The sequence below is a fragment of the Diplotaxodon limnothrissa genome, linkage group LG7 (genome assembly GCF_057381915.1).
Source record: "Diplotaxodon limnothrissa isolate DT_005_m linkage group LG7, D_limnothrissa_male_GT1.1, whole genome shotgun sequence".
In the NCBI taxonomy this organism is placed as follows: Eukaryota; Metazoa; Chordata; class Actinopteri; order Cichliformes; family Cichlidae; genus Diplotaxodon; species Diplotaxodon limnothrissa.
Window position 1 is genome coordinate 31,431,217 of NC_140602.1, and position 13,617 is coordinate 31,444,833.

At 39.0% G+C, this 13,617-nt stretch overlaps 1 protein-coding gene across 1 annotated transcript in view; it reads right to left on the bottom strand.

Moving 5' to 3' along the window:
* Positions 1–13,617, bottom strand: part of pip5kl1 (phosphatidylinositol-4-phosphate 5-kinase-like 1) — a 54,621-nt gene that overhangs the window by 18,525 nt on the left and 22,479 nt on the right. Inside the window, exons 2-3 of the mRNA XM_085359601.1 lie at positions 6,277–6,327; positions 6,038–6,192 (exon numbers count right to left, since the gene is read on the bottom strand). Coding sequence (XP_085215727.1) covers positions 6,038–6,192; positions 6,277–6,327 — 206 coding nt within the window. The remainder of the gene's footprint in view (positions 1–6,037; positions 6,193–6,276; positions 6,328–13,617) is intronic.

Here is a 13,617-nt window from a genome sequence, read left to right on the forward strand (position 1 = left end):
AATTATTTTCTCACCTATTACCGTTCTGAAATGAGTTAGACTTGTTTGAGGGTAGGAAATTCGTCCTTTGCTCAGATTTCTTCAGATTTCAAACTCTGGAAATGAACCACTTATTTCTCTCGTCATATCTTTTTAATGAATTTCCACAGAGACCTGAAAATTTCCATGATTGTTCACCAAAGCCTGCTGTCTCTTACAGAGAAAGAATGATATTGATACTCCAAATAGATTTAGAGTTAGAAAGCGTTGTTTGAGGGCAAGTCAAGGCAGTTTTTGCTTTGCTCTGCTCAGTTATGGTGCATTAGAAGTCAAATATCTTTAATAATTCATATTTTAATGATAAATTGTCAACACTTTAAGATTCCCCCATCTCTTCTGAACAAAACGGTGTAAGAATGACCGTTCTAGCCCCTACGGTTAGGAAATTATGGTCATTTGTTTGAGGGGAGTCGTCATTATGAGAAATAGACTGCAAAAATCCTGTGTCTCTCTGTGCTGCGTGCAGCTGTTTTGCGGGAAAAAGTGCACAGGCTCTCTGATTGGTGGATTCAAATTCAGCAGCTCCCAGGCTGCTTGACTGAGCTAGAAACTTACTTCTCTCCCTCTGTGTGTGTGTGAGTGTGTGTGTGTGTGTGTGTGACAGAGAGGGAGAGAGAGAGAGAGAAAGAAAGTCTTTTAATGGGATGATCCCATTGTAAGATTCAAATTCAACATATTTAGACTGGTTGACTGAATTGGATCTTGTGTGTGTGTCTCTGTTATATTTTTTTTTGCCGATTTTTTTCATTTAACAAGCATATTCGAGGGACCCTCAGCATGTTCAGCATTTTTTCAGCTGTCCATTTTGCTTTTCCAATTTTTCTGTATAAGATATTACTATTGTGCTAAATCATACTATTTCTGCTATTTTATAAGATTTGTGCTAAATATAGTATTTCTGCCAAATATAGTCCATCCATCCATCCATTCGCTTCCGCTTATCCTTTTCAGGGTCGCGGGGGGTGCCGGAGCCCATCCCAGCTGCCATAGGGCGAAGGGCGGGGTACACCCTGGACAGGTCGCCAGTCTGTCGCAGGGCCAACACACAGGGACAGACAACCATTCACACTCACATTCACACCTAGTGGCAATTTGGATTAGCCAATTAACCTATCCCCACAAGCTGCATGTCTTTGGACGGTGGGAGGACCCGGAGAGAACCCACGCAAACACGGGGAGAACATGCAAACTCCACACAGAAAGACCCCGGCCTGATGGTGGAATTGAACTCAGGACCTTCTTGCTGTGAGGCAACAGTGCTAACCACTGTGCCACCGTGCTGCCAAATATAGTATTTCTGAATAATTATAGTTTTTCTACCAAATCACAGTATAGTATTTTTGCTTTTTATAGGATTTTTATAGGATATTTATATTGCTTAATATAGTATTTCTGCTTTTTATAGTATTTGTGCTAAAACATAGTATTTCTACTAAATGTAGTATTTATGCTTAATCATACTATTTCTGCTTTTTATAAGATTTGTGCTTAATATAGTATATCTGCTAAATTTTAGTAATTCTGCTTTTTATAGTATTTGTGCTAAAATATAGTATTTCTACTAAATGTAGTATTTATGCTTAAGCATACTATTTCCATATATTACTGCCAGTTCCCCAGGCAGCCAATCCTCTGTGAGGCCTGAGACATTCAAATTTACATATCAGGGCCTCCACGGCTTCCCAGCCAGCCAATCATATATGTGGGCTGAGGCATTCAAATTTGCATATTGGGGCCTTCGTGGCTTCTAAACCAACCCGTCATCCATATCATATATCTCTAAAAATTCATATTTTAATGATAAATTGTCAACACTTGACGATTGCCCCATCTCTTCTGAACAAAACTGTGTAAAAATGACAGTTCTTGCCCCTACGGTTAGGAAATTATGGTCATTTGTTTGAGGGGAATCCTCACTATGAGAAATAGACTACAAAAATCCTGTCTCTGTGCTGCGTGTGTGCACCTGTTTTGGCGGGAAAAGTTTACAGCCTCTCTGATTGGTGGATTCAAATTTACCAGCTCCCAGGCTGCTTGACTGACCTAGAAACTTGCTTCTCTCCCTGTGTGTGTGTGTGTGTGTGTGTGTGTGAGAGACAGAGACAGAGACAGAGAGAGAGAGAGAGAGAGAGAGAGAAAGACCCTCTTTAGGGCAGCATCTCATTGTTTGACTGGCATAGACCCTGTGTGTGTGTCTCTCTCTTTACATTTCTGTATTTATTTATTTGTATTTCTTTTTTCCCCCACAGTTGAACAATAATTAGTTTTGAGACAGCTTAACCATGTTCTGTTTTTTTCTCAGCTTGTCATTTTAGTTTTCCAGTATTTTCACTTAAGTTATAACTATTCTGCTCAATCATAGTATTTGTTCTAAATCATTGTTATTATGCTATATTGTAGTATTTCTGCTAAATCATACTATTTCTACTATATTATATTTTTCTTTCTAAATATAGCATTTCTGCTATATAATTGTATTTCTGCTATCTTATAATATTTGTGCTAAACCAGAGTATTTGTGCTGAATCATAGTATTTCTGCCAAATTATAGTATTTCTGCCAAATTATAGTATTTGTGCTAAAACATAGTATTAATTTAAAATTACAATATTCATAGTTCATCACAGTGTCTCTGGTAAAACACAGTATTTCTGCTATGTTGTACTATTTTTCTAAATCATAGTGTTTCTGTAATGTTTAAGTATTTTTGGCTAAATATATTCTTTCTGTTTTCTTATACTATTTCTCCTAAATTCTTGTATTTTTGAGAAGTTGTCATGTTTCTGGTAAGTTACAATATTTCTGCTAAGTTCTGCTACGCTATTGTATTTCTGCCAAGTATTATGTTTCCTCTAAGATATTGCAGTTCTCCTAAGTTATTACATTTTAGCAAAGTTCCTTTGCTTCTGCAAAGTTTTTACAATTTCTGCAACTTTTCAGCTTTTTCAGCTAGTTTTTGCATACAGCTTCAGCTTTAAAGCATCCACACTGCATTTTCGCAGGAAATGCAAATTTTTCTAGTTTTCTGCTGTGTTTTACTTGCATCTATTTGAAAGAGTGAGTGTAAACATACAAAAAAATTATTTTATGTGCTGGAATGTGCAGAAAATAAGTTTAAATATTAAACAATTTTCTTCCAGTCAGAGAATGTTGCATATAATTAAATTTTTGCTTGATGCATGAAGTTAAAAGATTAAAACTAATAAAACAAGTTTTAAAAAGAGACTTTTCCATTTGATTACATTTTGTATGATGGATTATGCAGAAAAAGTAGAATTGGGCTGAAAGATCTATCACTTTATCACCTATTCAGGTTGTAAATCGTGTTTTTAAAAAGTAACTAAGTAACTAAGTAATTAATTACCTTTGAAAATAAGTAATCAGTAAAGTAACGGGATTACTTTTTTGGGGAAGTAATCAGTAATTAGTTACTGATTACTTTTTTCAAGTAACTTGACCAACACTGTCAGTGACACACGTGGACTCAAAAAACACAATGTTTTTTTGAGTTGAGTTGAACATCTATCAGAATTTGAAAAGAATAAGAATTTTAACAATCTAATTCATCTAACTTTGCTTATATAATTTAAAATAATGAAATCCAAATACAAGTTATGAAGGTGATGCGAGAGTCTGTAACCAACAAGAACATTTACACTATTATTTACAGTATTATCATATTGTTAATATGATAATAATGGCTGTACATCTCTCTGGAAGCTCTTAAGATGAGCTGGAAAGCTTACCAGAGGGCAGTAAAGACCGCCAAAAACTCCTTTTTTTCTCACCTTATTGCTGTTAATTCACATAACCCTCGTGCTTTGTATAATACCATAAATTCTGTACTGAATACAGAGGATCATGTTCTTTTGCAGTCTTCTGAGGTTATGTGTAATAAGTTTCTTAATTTCTTTGTGGATAAGGTTGCCGGTTTCAGACCCTCCACTTTATCTTCTGGTGACCCGGCTGTGGATGTTCCCTGTTCAAATTTGTGTATTGCTTTCCAACCAATTGTTCTACCTTAACTAGAGGAGGTTGTGTTAAATGCTAAACCGCGTGGTTCTCCGAATGATGTTGTTCATCCCTGTTTTCTCAAAAAGGTGTTTCCTACTGTTAGACCACATATTCTGAACATAATTAATACCAGCCTCTTGTCAGATCAAGTACCAAGCGAGTTTAAGCATGCAGTTATTCATCCCTTACTTAGGAAGCCAGGCTCAGATATTTCAGTTATGTCAAACTTCAGACCCATCTCTAAACTTCCTTTTCTGAGTAAGATCTTGGAAAAGATTGTTCACGCTCAGCTGATGGATTATCTAAATAACTCTCAAATGTTTGACATTTTTCTTTAAGCCATTTCACAACACAGAGACAGCTCTCATAAAGGTTATGAATGACACTCTGGTAGCGATGGACTGTGATAAACATGTAGTGCTTATATTACTGGATATGACTGCTGCATTCAACACAGTGGACCACAACCTGCTGATCTCTTAATTCCAGCATTGTGTGGGCATTTCTGGCTTGGCTGTCCTGTGAATAAAATCATATCTCTCAAACGGGAGCTTCTGTGTTAAGTTGGGCTCGTCATCGTCCTCTGTGGCCCCTCTGTTGTGGGGTGTACCACAGGGATCTATTCTTGGGCCATAACTGTTTTCGTTGTATCTCCTGCCACTGGGAGCGATCTTTCGAAAACACAAAGTCTCATTTCATCTATATGCTGATGATTGCCAGCTTTATTTTCCTTTCAGTCATTCTGATAGCTCCCCAATTAGACTCTTGCTTGATTGCCTTAGTGATGTTAAGTCATGGATGGCTCTAAACCTTTTAAATTTTAATGAACGTAAAATGGAAGTAATTCTGTTCAGCCCGAATTGTACCTCTGATACCCCTGATGTCGACCTTACTGCTCTGGCCCCTCACCTGAAGAGCTCAATTACACGTGAATGGGTGGTGAAATCATCATTCTATCATCTCAGGCATCTGTTGAAGGTCAAACCTTTTCTTTCAAAGTGTGATTTGGAGACTGTTATCCATGCTGCCTGCAACTAGTACAGAATGCTGCAGCACGGATTTAAACTGGTAGAAGGAAATTTGAGCACATTACTCTAGTTCTGGCCTCCCTGCACTGGCTTCCAATTGAATTTAGGATTCATTTTAAACTCCTTCTATTAGTTTTTAAATCCTTAAATGGTCTGGCATCTGCATATTTGTCTGATTTGCTGAAGCCCTATATCCCCACTCGTTTGCTCCGGTCAGCTGAGCAGCTGTTTCTCTCAGTCCCCAAATCACGGATGAAACTGAGGAGACCGAGCGTTCTCTATTGTGGCTCCAAAGCTTTGGAATAATCTTCCTCTTCACAAATGGCAATCGACATCAGTGCTGGTTTTTAAATCCAGATTTTTAAATCCTGGCCTTTGACTCAGTGGTTAACTGACTTGTATTTAATTATATTTTATTGTTATTACTATGTTTATTATTTTATCGTATTTATTATTCTTATTGTGTCTCTTATATTTCTGTTGTTCAGCACTTTGGTCAGCCTTGTGTGTTTTTAAAGTGCTATATAAATAAACTATGATGATGATTATGATACACAGCTACTCTTAGACCGCTGCTTATATACAGTTAGGTCCATAAATATTTGGACAGAGACATCACCACAGTGAATTTCAAACAGAACAACACCGATGCAGTTCAAATGCAGACTTTCAGCTTTCATACTTAAGCACTGAAACACTTATTTCCAAAAAGGTAAAAATGTGCGGAACTAAAGCATTTTTACTACAATTTCATAGACTCAAAAGTAATTGGAAAATTTAAATAACTGACTGATGAAAAGCATAATCAGTCCCCTTTAAGCAGCATTTCCTTAACTGGGCACATCTGTGTGTAAAGTTTATTACTCGGGTTCATTATTGCAGGCCCCGCTAGATTTATCTGTCTTTATCAGACTTGTACATTTTGGCAGATGATCAGCCAATTTGTTGTAACTCACGTGAGGAAGAAGTCTGCTTTGCTCTTGGAGTTGCTGATGAACTGGAGGTAGCAATTTTCAGAGCAGAGTGACTGCTGATACTCCTGCTCAGTCATTCCTAAAGATCCACGCAGCGTGGCAAACACAGGCCCTGCAAACGTCTCCATTGTGAAGTCCTACACACAAACAGAAATCAAACAGGGAAGCCTTCTGCACAGTAATACATCTGAGAGCTGTCAGAGAAACACACAGGATCCTACCTTATGGATCTGAGTGACCTCCAACCTGAAATCTTCATCTGTCAGTTCATTCTAAAGCATAAAAAGAAACAAAAGCAAGTCACACAGAAAAACAGGACAACTGACAAAATAGACTTATTAAAAGTTATGTGTGTACAGCAGAGATGGGCACTGTAATCCGATTACTTTTTTCAAGTAACGAGTAAAGTAAGGGATTACTATTGTGAAAACAGTAATTAGATTACCGTTACTTTCCCGTAGGAACGCTGCGTTACTGCGTTACTAAAACTGTGAGTTTTTTGCGAGAATGTCTCATGACAGTGACCTAAGCAAGTGTGACGTTCGTGACAACAGCTGTGTGCAGATCAACAGTGGATAATATATCGAGTGCGGGAGAGAGTATGAGCGTGCAGCGTTTAAAGCGTGGAAGTACTGACCTTACTTTAAGTTTGATTCCATAAAAAGTGACAAAAACATTAGCGTCCGTTATGTGTGGGAAGAAAACTTCTTTTTACAGTGAAAAAACCCCTAAACTTCCAAGCAAGCACCGAGTGCGCTATGACATAGTGGGAAACTCACAGAGAAACTCGCGGATTCTTCCACTGACCGCCGCGGCACACCTGCACCAGGGTGAACCTCCGCCTACCGCACTCCTGCTTTACAGGTGAAAATAGAGCAACAGGACTGCTAGTCTTTGACTTTATTTATTTTCTGCTGTGTTTTACTTGCATCTATTTGAAAGAGTGAGTGTAAACACACAAAAAAATTATTTTATGTGCTGGAATGTGCAGAAAATAAGTTTAAATATTAAACAAATTTCTTCCAGTCAGAGAATGTTGCATATAATTAAATTTTTGCTTGATGCATAAAGTTAAAAGATTAAAACTAATAAAACAAGTTTTTAAAAGAGACTTTTCCATTTGATTACATTTTGTATGATGGATTATGCAGAAAAAGTAGAACTGGGCTAAAGATCTATCGCTTTATCACCTATTCAGGTTGTAAATCGTGTTTTTAAAAAGTAACTAAGTAACTAAGTAATTAATTACTTTTGAAAATAAGTAATCAGTAAAGTAACGGGATTACTTTTTGGGGGAAGTAATCAGTAATTAGTTACTGATTACTTTTTTCAAGTAACTTGACCAACACTGGTGTACAGTAGTAATGATTGTGTGTATTGTGTGGCAACTGTTAAAGATGGATAAAATATAAGTTAGTTTGTATATATTAGCTTAAAGTTAAAATATTCAAGTGGCTTAGATATCATTATTACTATTTTTATTTATTTATGTTACATTTGTATGTGTTGGTTTTTGGACATGCTGACTACCATTTAAACAGCCCCCCACCTCAGGTTCTGCAGGCTGCTTTCATGGCAGTCATGCCGTGAGCCAGCATCCTCTGATCAGGTCTGGGAACAGCTCGGAGCTGTCAAACCGTGGTTGAAGGAAAATTCTTATTGCATACACTAACATTGACAAGAGCCTTGGTATTTGTACTCCTTCGATAATCTCATTCAGTTATTGTCAGGATGCAATTAATCGTACTAACACAGCTTTAAATGGACTATGCACCACACACCCTGCTGTCTGTCCCCCTACTAGCCTGTTTGTTTTAGCGAGTCTATTTGAAAGGAAAATCTACTAGTTTTTGTGTTTATTTAGAATGTCTGTATTACAAATTCTTGTAATATCACCAGCAGATCACCAATGACAATAACTAAACACTGGCCTGTTTTAGCTCACATTTACACCTGTATCCTGTGAGACTTGTGTGCACCAAAGGGCTACAAAAACAAAATGCTGTCATGAGACCCTGTGGATGAAACACAAACAGAGCTGCCACACTTCTACCTGCTGAGCCAGCATATTGTGTTTAAACAGGATTAGGGTGAAGCAGCAGCAAATGGCTGCATCACAGCAGGCACTGCAGAGCTCTCTGTGGTTTAAGGTCTTGTTGAGTTTTGGGTGTGTTATTTACACACTTTCACATGAGGAAGGAAAATCACTGCCATTTGTTTAACCTACCATTTTAGATCTCACTTACAGGCTTTAAGAGTATGAGGCAGGCACTCACCACAAAACCAAAAACAAAACAAAACACAAGCCTTTCAAAATCTGAAAAAAAGAGCACTTTATATTCAGCAGGCTGGACCAGTGTTTTTACATTTTTGTGCCAAATATGTACTGGAGGCAGTATTCCACACCTGGTTTGTGTCTACAAACCTGGGGCCTGTTCTTCGTACCTCGCTAAGTAAGTTAGCTGGATTAGATTGTTGACGATTTTGCGTGATCCTGGATCGTTCGGTTCCCCGAAGCTCATCCGGGACTTGCTGTCATAGCAACAGAGCCGTAAGCGTAAACCTGCTCGGGAGCAGGTTTACTTTATGTAAACAGGATTAGATCGCGGCCACGCAGGTATGTCCGCTTCATTTATACGAAAGCAACAGCGATATTCCACCACTGTTTCACCATAAATAAATAACATCAATGTAACTAAAGATAATGCAGCACCTGATCCTTTCATTGATTTCACACAGATACATACAGGTCATTTCCTAAAAAAGGGAAATGTACTATTAACATTCTATTACATGTATGTGATTATTACAGATGTAATTCATATTTCAGAGTAGTAATTGTAAATTACTTCGTGTAATCAAGATGAGAGACCACGGCTATAAAAGCGAAGGTGGATTTGGGAAGCCTGTCGCAGCTATGTCCTGTCCGTATACGCGACCAACCCATTGCGGAAGGTGCAAGATTGATAAGGAGAGTCCTCAGAATTCAGCGTATATTGCGGGATAGACAGGATCCTTTAGCTCAGCGCGACAGTGTGCTCATTGAGAGATATCGATATTCCCGTGAGGGTATTATTTACTTAACCAACTTGTTGACGAGGGGGTGCAGGACCACCACCTGTCTTTTTTTCCTCTGCCCTTTTCTTGGTTGCTGTTATGAACAAACTAACAGAGTATTACAGGCCAGTATTACCTTGCCAAGAGACGAAAAGCAATCTAAGAGATAAATATTACCATTCTGTAGAATACTCCTGTATTCCACTTTTACTTGTTCCCATGTTCTTGTGGGTCCTGTTGTGGCTCTAATGTGAAAGGGGATATAATATAACATATTATAATATAATATAATGCCATATGATATTGGACAATATAGTGTCATATGATAGATCTACCCTACCGCCTACTGGTGTTGGCCAGAGGGGCCGATGGCGCGATATGGCAGCCTGGCTACAACCGTAGCTGCCTCCACCAGTGTGTGAATGTGGGAGTGAATGAATAGTGGTATCGTACAGCGCTTTGGGTGCCTTGGAAAGCGCTATATAAACCCAATCCATTATTATTATTATTATTATTAAATTACCTACGAGTTTGATTTGTCAGCAACTTTCTGCCAGCCCCTCTCTCCTTGCTTTTGCAGCCTTTGCAGTGTTCTCTTGCGTTTTCATTAAACTCTGAAACTCCTGAAATCCCTCACTCATGAGTTCTTGCTCTGCTGCCGGAAAATACCGAGCGCGCTCCTTCGACATTTTCGCCGACCAATCAGCGGGTTGCCGATCAATGTTTCTACTATCGATGCGTAGCCCCTTTTACGACACCCAGTGATGTCACATTACTGCGTCCAGCTGTACTAATCGTCAACAGCAGGTGTGTTCGGGGAACCGGATTAGCGAGCTCACGGTTAGCGCGATGGTTTGGTCTTGGATGTGTCATTTGATCTTGGATGTAGTAAGCGACGTACGAAGAACAGGCCCCTGGACAACCCTCCAGCACCTCTGGATTAATATTTTTGTTTTGATGAGATTTTCTTTGTGTGCAAAACTCCTGTCATCACTGTCAGAGCTTGATTTGTGTGTATTTTACTTACTGGACTTGTTCTGGCCTAAAAAGAAATGAATAACAGGGCGAATGTTCCACATCAAACATACACAATGTGTGATCATAAAGTTTTGTAACTTTGCCCGTGGAGCATCTGCAGCTCATTGGCTACTCATCCTAGGTAAGAGTTCAGTAACATTCATACTTTTTACGGACATTACCGAACAACCAAATGGAAAAACCTTTAAGATAAACCTGTAAATGAAAAATAAATGTACAACACTTCATCTGAAAGTCATCGACTTGCAGTTTCACAAAAACACTCTAAGCGATCTAAATAGTCATTGGTCATCAGTGTTGGGTAAGTTACTTTAAAATAGTAACTTAGTTACATTACTAGTTACTTCTCTCAAAAGTAACTCAGTTACTTCAAGTTACTCGTTACTTTCAAAGTAACTAGTTACTAGGGAAAGTAACTTTGGTTTTACTCAGAATTCTCTTGTTAATGTGTTGCTTCCATAACTTTGCCAGTCTTCTAGCTTGCTTACTTGCCACAGTGCACTGTGCCACCTACTAATAGAAAGGAAAAGATAATGTGCACATTTCCACGAGAGAAATGCCACGCCTGGACCGTCGTTGACTGCTGCCATGATTCTAGCCAACGTCACAGTGTCATGTCCGCCTTTTACATCCAACACAAAAACTGCAGTCGTGGTGCTTTCGATTGTACTCAGAACTCGGAAATTCTGCCTTCCAAATAGGAAGATGTAGGTAACACCAGACTGCAGATGAGCTGCATACAGGGCTGGACTGGGACAAATAAATCGTCCCGGGCATTTTGACTAGAGACCGGCCCACCATTATAGGAAAAATCATAAAGCCTTTGAATGAAAACAAACGCTGTTGTGACAGTGATGTACACTGTTTTGATGGTATATATGCATCAATCTATCAATCGTTTGTTGTAAGATTCTGTAAATGCCGGCAAAGCCACTTTACTTTGCGCTTTTATTTTGAAGAGTACCTTAGCACTTCCTCTTTTATTGTGTCAGACTTCCTGTTCTGTTCTCGGTGAGGCGACGCAAACACGTTGCTTCAGAACTAGCTAAAAGATGCGCATGGAGGAGGTTGGCTAGCTGATTCAGCATGATTAGCACCCTTGGAAGCAGAAAGAGGTTGGTTAATGATTGCAAACGATTGTTTATGTATTTAAGAGACAGAAAGGTTGTTGTTAATTCATTTTATTAAATGCTGTAACATAAATAGTTTAAAAACTATTCATTTATGTCAATATCACTGTTTGGGTTAATCAAAATAATTTTCTATAGTAAAATGCGAACATTTCTGCACTTTCTACTTGAATGTTTAATGGTATTTGTTTGTGCATCTTTATAGTTTTCATGGTGCCATATTGTCGGTGGTTTAAAGAGGAGAGAATAAAGTTGCATCAGTCGAAGCTCTCTGCGTCACGAGTGGTAATTCCAAGTGGGCAACTACAGTGAAAACTCTTTGACTGCAAGAGACCTGCCATCCCTGCAGAGATCCTGACACCATTTCATCAGAGATCCAGCTACCAACCTGTTACCAGCCAGCTGATTCCACTCGCAAGGTTAGAAAGAACAGCATACTAAAGCTCAAGACTCCAGATACTAAAAGAGACATTGACTACCAAGAAGAAACACGGGACTGCTTACACACATGCACAAGCTTAATGCATAACTAGAAACTCTTTAAATAATGTTACGAGGCCAAATTAATTCATGGACTGCCAACACATAATATTCCTGAATCTGGTTAATGTTTCTTGGTGAGCGAAATGTGTTTTTTGTGGAATAATAATTCACAGGATGTCTGTTTATGAAAAGGTTTAAAAGGTGAAGCTCATTAGCTAATTTATGAACATTTGTTGTTGCTGTCTTACGCTAAACATACCTTTGAATGTCCATAATCAGTAAATGTTTGACACAGCGTTACTCTGTGGTAAAGATTAACTACAGCTTTAAAGTATAGTCAGGCAGTAAGGCAATCAAAGCTACAATCAACTTAAGGCAGCTACGGAAACAAAATGTCACTACCAGAAGAGCAAACAGACAACCCCACAAGCGCACCATGCGAATCCAGCTCATCAGAAGAAGAAACAGGCAACCCTATGAACGCACCATGCAAATCTAGCTCACGTGAGAGAAAATTAACAGAGAAAGGCCTAGAGATGCAAAAGCACGATATCAGAAAGCGTGAAAAATCATTCAACAAGACTTATGACTCTTGGAAGCTCGTAGCAAGGGAAACTAGAACAAAACTAAAATCCCTCTGCTCAGCAGAAGACCTCAATAAACTGCAGCAAGACATTGAAGCAAAGCACGACGCTGTAAGTTCACAGTATGAACCTATCCTGCGTAACAGTAACACCACACCTGACATTGTCAACAAAATGGACGCCTGTGTTACGCTAACAAAGGAGGTATGTAACCTCATAAGTGACCGTCTAAAGACCGTTCATGAGGAATATAATAACCATCTTGAGAAAGAAAGAGTAAGAGAAGTGTTAAGCAAGAACGAATATGGGTCTGTTTTTGGCAACAGCATAACAGAAACTGCAAGCTCTATAGAGTTGTCAGAGCAATTGAGCCGTCACTCTGGCTCATCCTGTACCCGCAACAGTAGAGTAGATGCAGAAGCAGAGCTTGCTGCCAAGCTGGAGCAATCAAAGGCTATGGAAGAAATTCAAGCACAGCAAGCACATCTTCACAAGTTAGAAAGTGAATGGAAACTCAAAGAGGCAAAAATGTTGTCAGAAATTAAACTAAAAGAGGTGGAAATGCAACAACAGTTGGAACAAGAAAGAGCAAAACTACAGCAGTTACAAGCAGACAAAGAAGTTGCTATAGCAATAGCTCGCGTGAAGGCGTACAACAGCCTTGAAGGGTTTGAGAACCACAACGGGGAAATTGATAGTAAAATTAGCTCTGCTTGCTACAGAAGGCAAATTGAACCTCAGCTGAATCCAAATGCCGCCACCAACCCCACCAAGCAATTCCAGAAATGACAACGACCCAGGAGTCTGTCAGCTTAGCACAAGCAATCGCTAGCTCATTAAGTATGAATCGCTTGCCAGTTCCTGAGCCTGCCACATTCAGTGGGGACCCTTTGCAGTTCACCGATTGGAAAATGTCATTCATTAATCTGATTGACCGAAAACCCCTTCCAGCAAGCGAGAAGATGTTTTATCTGAAAAATTATCTCGCAGGAGAAGCACGCAAAGCGGTAGAAGGTTTCTTTTACCAAAATTCAGAAAATGCATACAAGGGAGCATGGAAGGTCTTAGAGGACAGATATGGGAACCCATTCATTATACAGAAAGCATTTCGTGATAAACTCATGAGATGGCCGAAAATCAGCGCAAATGACCCACTAGCGCTACGAGAGTTTGCTGATTTCCTCAAAGGATGCTCTGAAGCAATCCCACACGTCAAAGGACTAGCTATCCTAAACGATTGTGAAGAAAATCACAAATTGCTCAAAAAACT